We start from the raw sequence: 15,325 nt of genomic DNA on the forward strand, positions 1-15,325 counted from the left end.
ATCGTTCATTCCGGGCCTTTGAAGTCAGGCAATATTTCGGTGTTGGTGGGATTTAGCGTTTACTCATAAAAAGCACTGAAAAACTCATACCGGTGCGGATGTGACTCACCAAAATCAAACCCTCGATGTCAGGGTCAGACTCAGTGTTCTTTTTGTTCAGAAAAAGAAAACAAAGCTTCTTGGCTTTAGGTTCAAACTTGTTGTATTAAGATTCCAATGAGTGGGTGAAGGGCATTCTACATACTGCTTGGTCACCCCAGAACCTTCCCTCCTCTGATAGTTCCTTGTGTGTTACTAGGCCGTACGGGGATTTGGTGAGCATCTGTAACCTGGTTTCTGCTTCACGCCTTTCATTCATCTTAAGTGTTCCCCTCAGCACGGATTAAAGAACAGCGTAAGGCCGGGGGAGCACCTGGGTGGCTCGGTCGATCAATGTCCAACTTCAGCTCAGGTCATGATCTCATGGTTTGTGGGTTCGAGCCCCACATCGGGCTCTGTGGTGACAGCTCAGAGCCTGGAACGTGCTTCCGATTCTGTCTCCCTCTCTGCCCCTCCCCGGCTCATGCTCTGTTTGTCTGTCTCTCTCTCAAAATAAATAAACATTAAAAAAAAAAAAGACCAGTGTCAGGTTTAAGCAGCACCAGAGCTGATGGTATCTTGAGATCCTGAAGCTTTCCTCACTGCTGCTTCTCTGGTGTAGAAATTACGCCTTCCCGTAAGGCTTCAGTGGGGTCTTTCAGATCGGTTTGATTACAATGCAGGGTAAGGAAAACATTTTACATTTTGGCCCGGCATAACATACACACAACTGAAAGGATTTTTAAAAATTATAAAACAGTGTTTATCCTTGTTTGCAGTGAGGTGCTTTGATGTTTTCTAAACTCTTTGTTTTTTTTGAAATTGCTGGTCATGATTTGCTAAATTGATTTCATGAATAGAATAGGCCTTAAGTCACAGTTTGGGAAACTTTAACTTGAGATCTATGAGGGATCTGGGCATGGCCTGCACCTCCAATCCAAAAACATGACTGAGTCAGAGAAGTGAAAGTGGGAGCCGGGGGGGATGGTCATGGGAGGGGGTGATCATGGGGGTGGTCGTGGAAGGTGGTCATGGGGAATGGCCATGGAGGATGGTCATGGGGGGGCAATCATGGGGAATGGTTATGGGGAATGGTCACAGTGGTAGTGGTCATGGGCGGATGGCCATAGATGGTCTTGGGAGATGGTCATAGGAGGGGTGGTCATGGGGGGTCATCGTGGGGGGCTAGTTTTCCTTCTTCTCGGTATGTTCTTCCTCCCCACCCCAAACAGCCTTCATTAGCTCCTGTAAGTTAGCTCCTCTTGGCTTGTTTGGCTGAAAAATGTTCCTGTTTGCGCTGCAGTTGACATTTCAAAGTAAAAACAAATCTAGAACGAGGGTAATAGAATGATTTTTTTCTTTAGGAAACATTGGGGAGGTGGGGAGAAGAGAACCACATGTGCAAATAAATGGCCGTAGTCCCCTTTGTGTGTTGCTTTGCTTTGCTTTTGCAAAGTTTAAGATAAGTGGCAGGCTAGGAAAAGATATTTATAACACGTAAAAGAGGAAGGTTAGCATCCAGACTATATGAATCACTGCTGCAGTGTCTAAAAATCCAAAACACAACATGCCAAGGATATGAAGAGGTGGTTCCCAGAAGGGCTATTTTGAGTATGAACTTGATTGATCCATTTAGGGACATCTGGGTGGCTCAGTCAGTTAAGCATCTAACTCTTGATCTCAGCTTAGGTCTTGATCTCATGACTGATCTCAGCTTAAGTCTTGATCTCAGGATCATTGAGTTCAAGCCCACATGGGGCTGTGCACTGGGCATGAAGCCTACTTAAAAAAAAAATTCACCGATACATTTAAAGATCTTAGAACAGGGCTTAATTCAAGGAAGTGCTCAATAAATTTGGCTATTATTATTTTTGAAATATCTTTATTGAAATATAATTTGCGTAGCATAAAGGTCATCGGTTTTAAGTGCAATTCAGTGATTTTCAGTAACTGTACTGAGTCATGTCACCGTCACCATAACCCAGCTCTAGAACATTTCCATCATCTCAAAAAATGTCCTGTGTCCATGTATTGTCATTTCCCTTTGTCCCCAACCCTCAGCCTCAGGGAACCGCTAACCCACATTCTGTCTCTTCGCTTTGCCTTTTCTGGATATCTCAAAAAAATAGAATCATACACTATGTGGTTCTTTGTGTCTGGCGGGTTAACTGTTACTGCTTTTAAAAATCAAATCATTATGAAACTCTTTTTTTTTTTATTAATTGAATGCTTTTCCAGTACCTTCTTTTTTTTTTTTAATGTGTATTCATTTTTGAGAGACAGAGATAGACAGAGCATGAGCAGGGGAGGGGCAGAGAGAGAGGGAGACACAGAATCTAAAGCAGGCTCCAGGCTCTGAGCTGTCAGCACAGACCCGGATGCGGGGCTCGAACCCACGGACCGCGAGATCATGACCTGCGCTGAAGTCGGACGCTCAACCGACTGAGCCACCCAGGCACCCCTCCAGGACATTCTTTAAGAAAAAACAGTAAACTATATTTTCATCAGCAATGCATTTACAGTGTCAACGCTGTGTGACATTGCAGAGGGAAATTTTACAGTGGCATGCGGATTAAACAAACACACAGACCTTTTCCTAAATTCTTTGGGAATTTGTGACCTGGTGCAGGGAGTCGGAAGGTAGCACGCAACCGCGGCCCCAGCCGCAGGTGCTCCTGGACCGAGATCTTCATATTGCCCTGAAGAAGGACTCTTCACATGCCCTGTTTTTTCCTGTATTCTACCCAAGGAAATAACTCGCTTTTGTATCATTTTTCTTTTTAAATATATAAATGGGGGTGTGTGCTAGAACATTAGGAGGTCCGGTGGTGAGGTGTCAGCGGGCTGTCTCCAGAGGTTTAATCCTCAATCAGGCGATCCCTGGTCTTTACCTGTGCAGCTCCAAGCCCGCATTTGAGGAAAGGCTCCCTTCAATTAAGGAATATGTGACCTCAGGTGGAGAGAGAGGGAGAGAAACATCCTTTCCGGCCAGGCCCCCATCCGCAAACCCAAGCCAGAAAGTCCTGCCTTCCCCGCCTGCCGTCACTACCCCCGCCCCCCAAGCTCCTCCTTGTGCACCTGTCATTCCCACTCTCTTCCTGCAGAGGGCGCTGTTTCTCAGGGTCATAGATGCCATGGGCTGGCGGGGCTGTTCCCACTGTCCTTCTCAGCGTACAGCCCCCGAGGGCTCGCGTAGGGCTCCCTGAGGCCTTCTGGGGGAAGCTGATGGTGTCGCTGATCTTTGTTTCTGCTTCAGATGAACTAAAAAACAAAACCGTGTGTGAAAACCAAGAGCTGAAGCTGCACTGTCACCCCTCGAAGTTTCTCAACATCTACTCTGCGAGCTACGGCAGGAGGACCCAGGAGCCAGACATCTGCTTCTCAGAAGCAGAGCGGCTCCCCCCGTTTGGTACGTGTGTGTGGTTTTTTTAAGTTTATTTATTTATTTTGAGGTGGGGAGGGGCAGAGAGAGAGAGAGAGAGAGAGAGAATCCCAAGCAGGCTCACAGCTGCCAGCACAGAGCCCAGTGGAGGGCTCAAACCCATGAACCATGAGATCATGACCTGAGCCCAAACCAAGAGTCTGACACTTAACTGATGAGCCACCCAGGCGCCCCTGGTATGTGTTACTATGTGGCTATCGTTAGGGTGCTGAGTGGATTAGGGCCCTGACTCCCCAAGGAAGGAAGCCTGGCAGGGGCTGGTCCCTGGATTAGAGGGAAAGTCGAGGGCAGGGAGGAATCGCCCACGTGGTCCCACCTCCTTCTGACCCACATTCCCAAATCTGTCCGTTGTGTAGTTGCTTCACACCGAGTAGGTACTGAGCGCCGACTGTATGCAGGGCCCCGTTCTAGGTGTGGGGGAGTCATCGGTGACCAACACAGGGTTCACGTGGCACTGACCTTCCAGCAGTGGACCAAGAGGTAACGAGAGAACGAACGATGTGTGTTGTATTTCAGGTGCACACAAGTGCCGAGGGGAAGGGCACATTCGGCGGGCGGGGGGTGGGGGTGGACAGGAAAGGCTGGGGTGTACCACAGAGAGGCATGGTCTCACAGGGTCGTGCTGAGCAGAGACTTTAAGGAGGAGGGGGAGTGAACCTGGGGAGCCGTCAAAGTCACCTGAGGTTATGATTAGTCCGTGCTCTCCAGAACTGATGGGACATATAGACCTGTATCTGGAAAGAGAGATTGATTTTAAGGAATCGGCTCACACAGTGGTGGAATATGGTCAGTCTGACACCTGCGGGGCAGGTCGGCAGTCTGGGAACTCAGATAAGAGTTGGTGTTCGATCTTGAGTCTGAATTTTGCAGGATGGCAGGCTGGAAACGGGCAGATTTTCTATGCTGCAGCCCGGAGGAAAAGCAGGCCTTCAACTGATTGGTAGAGGCCCACCCACATGAGGAAGGGTGATCTGCTTTACACAAAATCCACTAAGTTCAATGTCAGTCCTATCTTAAAAGTGTCTTCACAGTAGTCTACCCTGGTGTTTGACCAAACAGCAGGGCACCATGGCCTAGTCAAGTTGAGACACAGAATTAACCCTCACACATGCCAGTCTGTGGTGGGGAAGCAGCCTGATCTTTACCCACCGTGTTACCAGAGAGAACGGGCCCCACTGGGAACCGGTGCACAGAGTTGCACTTGATTCATCAAAAGTAAAATGAGCTTTGAAATGTATTAAATCGCTACGATTTCTTCACGGATCACATGTGAAATGAAACGTTAATTTTTTTTTAATTTTTTTTTTTTTAGCGTTTATTTATTTTTGAGACAGAGAGAGACAGAGCGTGAACAGGGGAGGGTCAGAGAGAGAGGGAGACACAGAATCCGAAACGGGCTCCAGGCTCTGAGCAGTCAGCACGGAGCCCGATGCGGGGCTCGAACTCACGGACCGTGAGATCGCGACCTGAGCCGAAGTCGGCCGCTCAACCGACTGAGCCACCCAGGTGCCCCGAAATGTTAATTTTAAAAAGAAATTCATACCAAACCAATTATCTTGGATCTGAAAAGAGAGAGCGTGACGTGACTCCAGTGCGCAGGCAAGTTCTCGGGCAAGACGAGAAGAGAGAGCAAAGAAGCCGTTCAGGAGGGACACGGGCCACCAAAGCCCCCCAGCCCGGTGTTCTGGGAAGGAAGGCCCTTCTGTTGAGGACGGCAGAGGGTCTTTTGAAGGGGCAGAGCTGGCATCTAGCTGCTCTTGACCAGGTCTGGGGGAGGGGACTCCCGTTCAACAGGCTCGGCTGCCAAGTGGGGCAGAGAGGTCTTTGTGAGGGTGGCTTCCCCTCGTATGTCACTGCACGCCCCTCGGCCCACCCCACACCCCAGTGAGCGACCTGTGAGTTCCTGACACTCCAGCGTCCTCTCTTATAACACCCGCATGCGTTCAGAACGTCTCCAGCCCCTCTGCCCTGGCCCCCGCTACTGTGTCAGGTCTGGGCGCTGGTCATTGTGCCATCTCCCTACTCCCAGCCTGCTTTTCTGCCCAGATGGCCAGAGGCATCCTTCCCAAAGGCCAGTCTGATGGCTGTTCTTCCGAACATCCTGAAATGATCCGGTCTCCTTGGCTGGATACGGGAGCCTTGGTGATCTGACCTACTTCTGCACCAAAGGGACCCTCATCCTTCTTCATCAAGTAATCAGCCAAAGAAAATGTTAGCAGACATCATGGCTAAAAGACAGGTTTCCATAGAGACGTCGAGGAATCCTCAGGTCAACCAGCTGTCCTAATGCCATGAATAACCCTTGTTGATACAGGAAAGGTCTGTGAATGCACGACCGGGCCCCTCGCTTAGCGGTTCAGTTTGAGAAGGTTTGAGCCCTGGCAAAGTCACACGTGCAAAAGCCACAGACTCATCCTTCCCCTGTGCCCTCCCACCCCTCACGGGCAAGGGCTTCTGTCCCTTGCCGGTTGACTACGCGTGAGGTTGAAGATCAAACTGTTCGCCGCATTCGTGAACCACTGCCAAGCCCCAGAGACCGTCTGGGCCTGTGCTCTGCGGTGGGAAGAGCCTCCCAGGGGACACGAAAGGCCCTATGAGGGCTCACATGGAAACCTGGACTATTCCCTCCCATCAGGTCAACGCTAAAGGGCAGACCCTGGCTGCCCGTGCCGATGTGTTTTCTCCCTCTAGCTGAATGCTGAGAAGCTGTTCACTTCTTGGCCCAGGAAAGCCACACGGGAGGATTATAAACTGCACTTGGCATGATCCCCCCTCCACCAGACCATCCATTTATCCCTCTTGTGTAAATGCCTTGATATCACCCACTTTATTTTTTTTTAAGTTTATTTATTTACTTTGAGAGGGAGGAGGGAGAGCGCGCCCAAGTGGAGGAGGGGTGGAGAGAGAAAATCCCAAGCAGGCTCCGCACCGTCAGCACAGAGCCCGACTCCGGGCTCAAACTCACGAACCGTGAGATCATGACCTGAGCCGAAGTCAGACGCTTAATCAACTGAGCCGCCCAGGCCTGCCCGATATCACCCACTTTCAGAAGCACACCTTTTGACACCTTGCCTCCACTGACTCCGTCCACACGTCCTCCGCTCTCCTGCGCTGAGGGTCTCTCATCTGGCCACTTTGCTCCCTGCTTCTGGGCATCTCTCGCCTGGACCATCCGGACCACCTCCTGACTGGTGTCTCTGCCCCCTCTCCTCCCTGATTCCCTCCCCTCCCTTGGCCCTTTCTTGACTTAGCAGCCAGAGAGATATCATTAAAATAAATCAGATCACCATACCCTCCCACCCCTTAAAGCCCAGCGCTTTGTCCACTGTAGTTAGAAGAAATCCATTCTCCCAGCTGTGGGGAGAATGGATGAATGAACGAATGAACTGTGGGCCATTTGGCACACTCATTCATAGGCTGGGGCCTGTGCACAAGCTCTTCCTTTGGCCTGGAACGTTCTCACCCCACATCTTTGTGTAGCTGGCCCCGTCTCCTCCTTCAGGGATCAAGTCAAATGTCCTTCTGAGACAGGTCTCCTGGGGCTCCCCACCAGCATGGCCTCTTGTCTGCGCGATCCCGTGTTTGTCTTCATAATGTGGGAACCATCGCATACAGGTCTATGGCCTGTTTCCCTGGGGAAGGGAAGCACCGTAGAGATGGTGTCTGTCTGCTCCCTGCAGGATTCCCAGCAGCTAGAGCAGTGCCTGGCACGGAGCAGGTGCCCAGGTGACTCTTGGCGTGCATGAATGAATCCGAGCCTGTCCTAAGTGAGGTGCCCACCCAGAGCTCCCGCAGGTTCATGGTTGCCGGCCCAGAAGGCGGGTCTAGTGTCGTCACGGCTTCCAAACCCTCATGAGTTGCTGGAAATACGGCCTTTTTTTTTTTTTTTTTTTGTAATGTGAAATGTTCCAACTTTTCAAACAGTGATTGAGCCAAAGAAAACATGCCTACAGGCCACATCCGGTCCACAGGCTGCCAGCGGGATCTGTGTTCTAAGTTCCCAGTTAGTACTTGGAGCTCAGCAACATGGCTTTGAAGAAGGGGAAAGGGCCGTTTCTTCTCAACCCTGGGGCCTGGCGTGAGCTCTGCAGGACGACAGGTCTAGGCCCGGGGGGTCAGGCCTCCCTGCGGCCTCTGGAAGGTGATGTGCGCACCTTTCCTCTTGTGGAACCCCGTAAGCTCCGGCCTCGGGGCCTCCCCGGGAGCATGCGTGGTGGAGGCCAGCCGGACCTCAGTGACGTCAGGAAACGCAGCTGATGTGGCACTTAAATACCGAGGGAGGGCATTTCCAGGTCCTTCTGGAAGATGATGGCTACGATCATTGTTACCGTCTTGCACCAGCGCCATAAGTTACATTTAACAGAAATAAGAAAATGGTTCGGGGGCGCCTGGGTGGCTCAGTGGGTTGAGCGCCCGACTGTTGATTTCGGCTCAGGCCTTGAGCTCACAGCTGTGAGATCGAGCCCTACGTGGGGCTCCACACTAGGTGTGTGGAACCTGCTTAAGATTCTCTCTCTCCCTCGGTCCCTTTCCCCAGCTCACACACTCCCTCTCTCTCCCTCTCTCTCCCTCTCTCCCTCTCTGAGAGAGAGAGGGAGAGAGAAATAAGAAAACAGTTCAGCCACAGATGTTACCCATCAAATGAGCAGCTTTTTCCTTTGCAGGGTCTCTTCCAAGTCCTGGTGTGGGAGCACAGAACAGTTTTTACGTATTGGCGATTCTAGAACAGACGCATGTGATTCTGCTCTGAAATTTCACTTCACATCATGGGTGTTCTTCCATGCGGCCACCAAAATCCTAACAATGCCAGTCCTTTCCTCATATCTTCTAAAAGGGATACAGTAGATCATTGATTAACCATTCCCTAGGGGCTGGATTATTTTACTGCTTCTGATTTTCAAATATTGTGAGTGATGTATAACAACCTTGGGCTTGTAGCTTTCTCTTTCCTCTGGATTGTTTCCTTGGGATGAATTCCCAGAAGTTTTATACTAAAAGGGGGCGTGGGTATGTTGACAATGCTTTATATGTATCACCAGAACTCTTTTCCAAAACCTTTTTGTATCAATTTAAATGCCTAAACAGCAATGTGTAACTCCGGGCTTCCTTATGACTCTGGCAGAGGTGTGTGTGATAGTTCTTCGTGGTTCCAATTTAATGGCTCTAAAATGGTCCTTTGGGTCTGCCTTTCTTTGAATATGAATGACTTTGAAAGTTTCCCATGTTTTTGTGATCCTTGTATTTGCACTTTGCCCACTCTCTCTCTCGCCTTTATTCTTTTCTTCTTTCTTTTTTTCTTTTTGGTGGTGGGACCCTTCATTTTTTTTCATAAACTTTTACGTAACAGAGTAGAGATGTGGATCCTTTACATGCTTTTCTGTTGTCCCACCCCACGGTATGTTTTTTTCTGGACTTGAGTTTGGGTTTGTTATGCGCAGCTGGTTGCTTTTTCGATTCTGTGAACGTTACACGTCAGATAGGGTCGGAAGGAAGGGGCTTCATGGCGGCGGGGAGGAGGACACCCCTGGTGGAAGTCAGGGCGTCTGCACATGACCTCCGACCCCATGTCGTGACGCCATCACGCTCCCAGGAGCATCCTCAGGGGATGCTCTAGTGGGACCTGAGCTGGTACTGGACGTTCCCAAGGACATAAAGATGCTCACGCCTGGGCTCAGCAAAGGCTCTGAGCCCATGCCTGGAAGAAGTCAAACAAAGCCTCCGTTCTGTGTTCAGTGCCCTAAGCTGGTCCCATCTGGAATGTATCAGGCAGGCGAGGCCATGGAGAGTCATTGGTCACACACCACACCCTGGCCTTGAACAGGTCTCCCCAGCCTTTTCTCCACAGTGACATAGAAAATTCTATTTGTATGGCACAGTAGGGTGAAGGGAGACGTACCCAATGCCAAAATCAATGGCTGGGGGGCAGCCCGGGGTCCCAAGGGAAATATCCAGCACACCTGTGCCCATTCACTTCTGAAGTTGGGAAATTCTACTCTGAGATGCACTTGGCCTCAGGGTGCAAAGGTTACAGATGCTGGAAGGCTCTTCAAGGCCTTAGACCTTCATCAACACTTTCCTCGATGTCTTCCCAATTTATGCCCAAAGTCCAGTTCCAAAGCCATGCCCACATTTTTAGGAATTTCTTATTACCCCAGCAGCCCCCTTTTAAGTATCAAAACATGTGTTAGTTTTCTGTTTCAATGTAGCAGAATACCCCCCAAATTTAATGGCTTGAAATAAAAACAAACATTTATTTTTGTTAAAGTTTCTGTGGGGCAGGAATTCTGGGGTAGTTAGGTTGGGTGGCTGTTGCTTAGGGTCTCCTGGGTTCTGGTGAGGTGGCAGATGGGTGGCCGGCTGGGGCTGCGGTCACCTGAAGGCTGGGCTTCCAACGTGGATCGCTTGTATGGCGGGCGGGTTGGTGCGGTTGTGGGTGGGAGGCCTTCATTCTCCTCCCGTGGGTCTCTTGAGTGTCCTGTGATGTGTCAGGTGGCTTCTCCCAGAGCAAGTGATACAGAGAAGCAAATGGAAGCCACACACTGTCGCCTCCGCCGTACCATATGGGCCCCACAAACCACCTCTGATTCATTGTGAGAGGAGAGAACACAAAGGGGTGTGAGTCCCAGGAGGTGAAGATGACTGGAGGCCATCGTGAAGGCTGTCGTGGGCTGAATTGTGTGCCCCTAAAATTCATATGCTGGAGTCCTAACCCTCAGTACCTCAGAATGCAACCAGATTTGAAGAGAGGGTCTTTTTTTTTTTTTTTTTTTTACTTTTATTTATTTATTTTTGAGAGAGAGAGAGACAGAGGGAGGCAAAGAGAGGGAGAGACACAATCCCCAAACAGGCTCCGCACTGTCAGCGCAGAACCTGACAAGGGGCTCTCAGGAACCATGAGACAATGACCGGATCCAAAATCAAGAATCAGAAGCTTAACCGACCGAGTCACCCCAAAGAGAGGGTTTTTAAAGAAATGTTGAGGTTAAATTAAGGTCACGTGGGTGCTAACCCAATATAACTTGTGTCCTTATAAGATGAGGAAGTTAGGACACACACACCGAGGAAGACCGTGTGTGTGGACAAAAGGAGAAGACGGCCATCTGCAAGCCAACGAGAGAGGCCTTGGAAGGAATCGACCCTGCCGCCATCTTGGACTCCCAGCCTCCAGAACTGAGAGGAGATAGGTTTTTGTTGTGCAAGCTCCCAGCTGTGGTACTTGTTACAGCAGTCCTAACCAAGTAATACTTTGAAATGAAAGTAAACCGTGAAATAAAAGGGAAGACACAGAAGGCTGGTGACTAACTAAGCCAGCTGTGAGACTGTCTTCCAAAAGTAAGATCCCGCTGCATACTGGTTCAACCAAAGCTAATCTGGTGTCTTATCTTGAGGGTGTTGACCCTTGGAAGTCACTTCTGAAAGGTCTTCGGGCAAGTCCGATCCATCAGGACCTGTAGGTCTTACTGAGGAGAAGGGAAGGGAAGGTGTGAAAGTGTTTGACCACCGCCGGCCCCAAGTGAACACCAGTGAAACTGCATCTCATCACAGAAGGGAGTGAGCCTTCCCACAGACCTGGGCATGAACTTCAGAAAGTTCCCTTGGCTGGGCGTCCACTGTGACATGTCATTTCCTGCTGCAGTTACATTTTCTGGGTGGGCTCCAGGGATCCTGCTGTTTCCTTAATAAGAGAACGAGAAAAACCACCCAGTGGGCCTCAGAGGCTGGGCTAAGGCCATCCCAAGGCCAAGTGTGGGTGGGCCTCGAACTTTCCAGCCAAAGATTAAGGTGCCAGGGGCCCCCACTGCCAAGACAGAGTCACTTGAGAGCGGCCTAATTATCAAAATAAACACACGTTGTGAGGATTAATTGCCTTCAGTTTCAGTGCTAAACAATCGCGAGAAAAAAATTGAATTAAATGGCTGAATATCGTGTTATCAGATGCATTGGGGGTGGAGGATAGTCTGCCAGGAAGAGAGGGCGCAAACAAAATCAGCCTGAGAGGGAGATAATCGCTGGGAAAAAAAAATCCCGCAAACAGTTCAGAGCTCAGTGTCAACAAGGATATGGTCAGACCTGAGTCAGACCTGAATTACCTTGGGCGGCTTCCTGAAAACACACTGTGGGTTTCACTCCGACCAAGATAAATTCTTTTAGTCCCAGGGTAATTTAAGGGTGCAGACGCCTGCCTCTGTAAATCATGCTTGTCACAAGTCCTAAGAAAATATAAGGTTTCTAGGGTCCTCGTTCCATTCTGGCGGGAGCGTGGATGGGTACAACTTTTCTGGATGACAGTTCGGCGGTGAGTATCAAAAGCCTTAATATTTTGAATAGCCTTTGACGAAACAATCTACTTCCAAGAATTCCCGCGGCAAGCGTCGTGCTTGTGTGCAAATATTTAGTTCAATGGATGTTCCACGCAGGACTGCTGCTTTTTTTTTTTTAAGTTTATGTATTTTGAGGGAGGAGGAGGGGCAGAGAGAGGGAGAGAGAGAACCTCTCAGCGTGACCCTCCACGCTGTCAGTGCGGAGCCCAACTCAGAGCTCCATCCCACACCACGAGGTCACGACCTGAGCGGAAATCAAGAGTCAGAGGCTCAGCCGACTGAGCCACCCAGGCGCCCCACACGCAACTGCTTCTAACGTTCCACGCCAGAAACCATCGGAATGATGATTGTATCGAGTATTGAACATAGAGCCGGCACATCCGTAAGATGAAAAACCGTGCAATTCTTCGCAGTGATGTTCATGTTAAAATTTTCACAGACACATTAACAAATGAGGAAGAAGGAGCATGCAGAGTAATAGGTATATGCCACCATTGAGGGGGAAGGACAGTCACACATAGAAGAGACCAGAAGGAGGTTCCTTAAAGGTTACTAGTTCTTTTCCTCGATGGTTGGATTCGCTGGGAATTTCTGGTTTCCTAGTTTGGGCTTATCTGGGCTCTTCTAGTTTTCGACTACAAACAGGCGTTTCCTTTGTGACAGAAAAAACAACAACAGTTACATCAGACTTCTAGGAATTTCGTAATTCAGACAGCTAGCGACTTCTTCCCAAAGCAGAGACCGTACATCCCATCCTCAGACCTCTTGACTGCAAATCCTGCAGGGTTTGGGGACAGCAGATGGGACCTCTTGAGAGTAAATCCATGGAGTCTGAGGGTGTGAAATGTGCCAATGTAAAAGATGGCGATGTATGGTCCAGGAACGATCTACACCCCCACGGGCCGTGCTCAGGAGTTTCCACGGATCCGTGTCTTGTTCAGTCTTTGGGATTGTCAGGATTGTCAGTCTTCTCAATTTTTAGAGTTTGTCGTCATGTTAGCTGTTGTTATAAGTGGACCGAACTTTGTAAGGTCTCCAAAATTCTCGCCTCTGTTCTCTCCTCTTCAAGCTCTTAATTCCTCCCAGTGTGTGTTATTAAAATCGCTTCCGAACCGGTCTCCCCGAGCTTGGTTCTCTTTCTCTCCCGGGGGCTCCCGTACACTGTCGCTAAAGGACAATAGCATCAGGCCGTCCACTTCTTTAGGCTCCATGTTGCTTGGAGAGTAACGTCTGTCTCTGGCCAGGCGTTCGAAGGCAACCTTTGTCCCTCTCCAGTTTCCTTTTCCTGATCATTCTGTATGGCCTCCCTGCCCGCGTCCACTGTTCCAGCTCCCAGTGAGCCCTCTAGCCTCCCCGAGTGACGCTAGCCCACTTGCCTTGGCGTTTATGCCTTTCTTTCTTACTTGCCTTTGCCTAATTCATGCTCTTTCTCCCGTGACCAAGCCCCTCTACTCCACACAGCCTGTCATGACCACACTCTGGTTCACACTGATCTCTCCCATCTCTGACCCCAGCACCTCTTGTCCTGGTCACTCACTGCTGACGCTCACTCTCTGTTTTCCATTGTTAAGACATCAGGTCTCATGGGGTGGGCGGGGGGGTGGGTGGGTTGTCTCTCCAGCTGCAGCCCATCCTGTGAGTGAAAAGTAGATGTCTTCTGACTTGTCTTCCTGATGGCACATAGCATCGCTGCACCTCATCCTGTGTGCATGTTAAATTAATATTTACTGATTGCGATGGTGTTGTGCCAGGTGCTGAGAAACATGGCCTCGCGTTTATTAGTATGTTCATTCATCAGCGTGTTGGAGTTCAAGGACGAACAAGACAGGAAGAGTCCCTGTCCTCGTGGAGCTTATGTTCACGTTGGGGAGATGGATTCTCAAACTAGACAAATAAAATACATATTTTGGGGTTACACATTTCATTTTTATTTTTTTTAAATATAATTCATCGTCAAGTTGACTAACATGCAGCGTATACAGTGTGCTCTTGGTTTCGGGGGTAGATTCCCGTGGTTCGTCGCTTACATACAACACCCGGTGCTCATCCCAACAAGCGCCCCCCTCCGTGCCCATCCCCCATTTTCCCCATCCCCCAACCCCCCCATCAATCCTCGGCTTGGTCTCTGTATTTAAGAGTCTCTCACGGGTTTGCCCCCCTCTCTGGTTGCAACTATTTTTCCCCCTTCCCTTCCCCCGTGGTCTTCTGTTAAGTTTCTCATAGGCAAATAAAATGTTTTAAGGAGCGGCAAAGGACATAAGAGAAATAAGGACCTTCGTTCAACTTTCTGCATATTTTGCCTGTTCTGTATGCAGGGCCCGTTACATAATTTGCGGGGCTTGACGCAAAAAGGAGGATTTGTGACCCCTTGTTCAAAAACCACGTAAGAATTTCAAGGTGGTGACTGCAGGGCGTTACAGTAAGCACCGGACCCTTCTAGCACATGTCAGGAGGCCAGCTCTGCCTATAAGGTACTTAGCCCGTACGATTAATAGGTACTTAGCCCGTACGATTATAGGGTAAAGCATTGATGACACGGAAAATAATCAGGGAGACCATCTCCGTGAGATTTGAAAGTCAGCTCCGTGTATTTCCTTACAGAAAGTAACAAGAGCCACGTGGTGGCCAGATACGGAACGTACCATAACGTTCCCGTTGTTCCCTGCCTTTCAGACTGTCTGTCTTACTCAGCTCTGCAAGTGTTATCCAGGAGGTGCTACGGAAAGCAGAGATGCAAAATCATCGCCAACAATCACCATTTCGGGAGCCCGTGTCTGCCAGGAGTGCAAAAATACCTCTCCGTCACCTATGCCTGTGGTAAGAACGCACCCTCAACAAACTTCTCCACGGAAGACCCTGCCTCTTTGGGAGGAGGTGATCATGGGAACGAAAGGCATTTTCCAGCAGCACGCCAAACTGAGGCTACGCCTGGAAGTGTGTTATCTTCCCCAATATTCAAGAGTCTCTTTTTCTATCCTTTATTCGTGTAAATGCTGTTCATGTTAGAAGAGCCGTCCAAGTTCTTGGGTCAGAATTTGTTTTAAGAGTATTTTCAGGGTGAGCCTGGGTGGTTCAGTTGGTTAAGCGTCGGGCTTCGGCTCAGGTCACGATCTCGCAGTTCGTGAGTTCGAGCCCCGCATCGGGCTCTGTGCTGACAGCTCGGAGCCTGGAGCCTGCTTCAGATCCTGTGTCTCCTTCTCGCTCCCTGCCCCTCCCCCGTTCATTCTCTCTCTCTCTCTCTCTCTCTCTCTCTCTCTCTCAAAGAAACATTAAAGAAAACAATTTTAAAAGCCTTTTCAGCAATCAGATTGGCCGCTAACGGGGAGAATAGGAAAAGAACAAGTGAATGGGGTAAAACTGATGTCGTTGAGAATAGTGATTTTAATCTGAGTGCTTAGGAGGCTCTAAAATGTATGGATACGTCATGCAGGCTCCCGGAAGTATTGTTTGGGTCCTGGTTAACCTCCCCGTCTCGGTGTTTGGC

The 15,325-nt window shown here is 49.6% G+C and overlaps 1 protein-coding gene across 4 annotated transcripts in view; it reads left to right on the forward strand.

The window, feature by feature from the left end:
• The window catches only part of EVA1C (eva-1 homolog C), a 75,950-nt gene that overhangs the window by 43,986 nt on the left and 16,639 nt on the right, over positions 1-15,325 (forward strand). For 3 of the 4 annotated variants that reach the window (XM_047876039.1, XM_047876040.1, XM_047876037.1), the window contains exons 4-5: positions 3,335-3,487; positions 14,515-14,658. In XM_047876039.1, coding sequence (XP_047731995.1) covers positions 3,335-3,487; positions 14,515-14,658 — 297 coding nt within the window. The remainder of the gene's footprint in view (positions 1-3,334; positions 3,488-14,514; positions 14,659-15,325) is intronic. The other variant, XM_047876038.1, reaches the window with a different exon arrangement.

The sequence above is a fragment of the Prionailurus viverrinus genome, chromosome C2 (assembly GCF_022837055.1).
Source record: "Prionailurus viverrinus isolate Anna chromosome C2, UM_Priviv_1.0, whole genome shotgun sequence".
Lineage (NCBI taxonomy): Eukaryota > Metazoa > Chordata > Mammalia > Carnivora > Felidae > Prionailurus > Prionailurus viverrinus.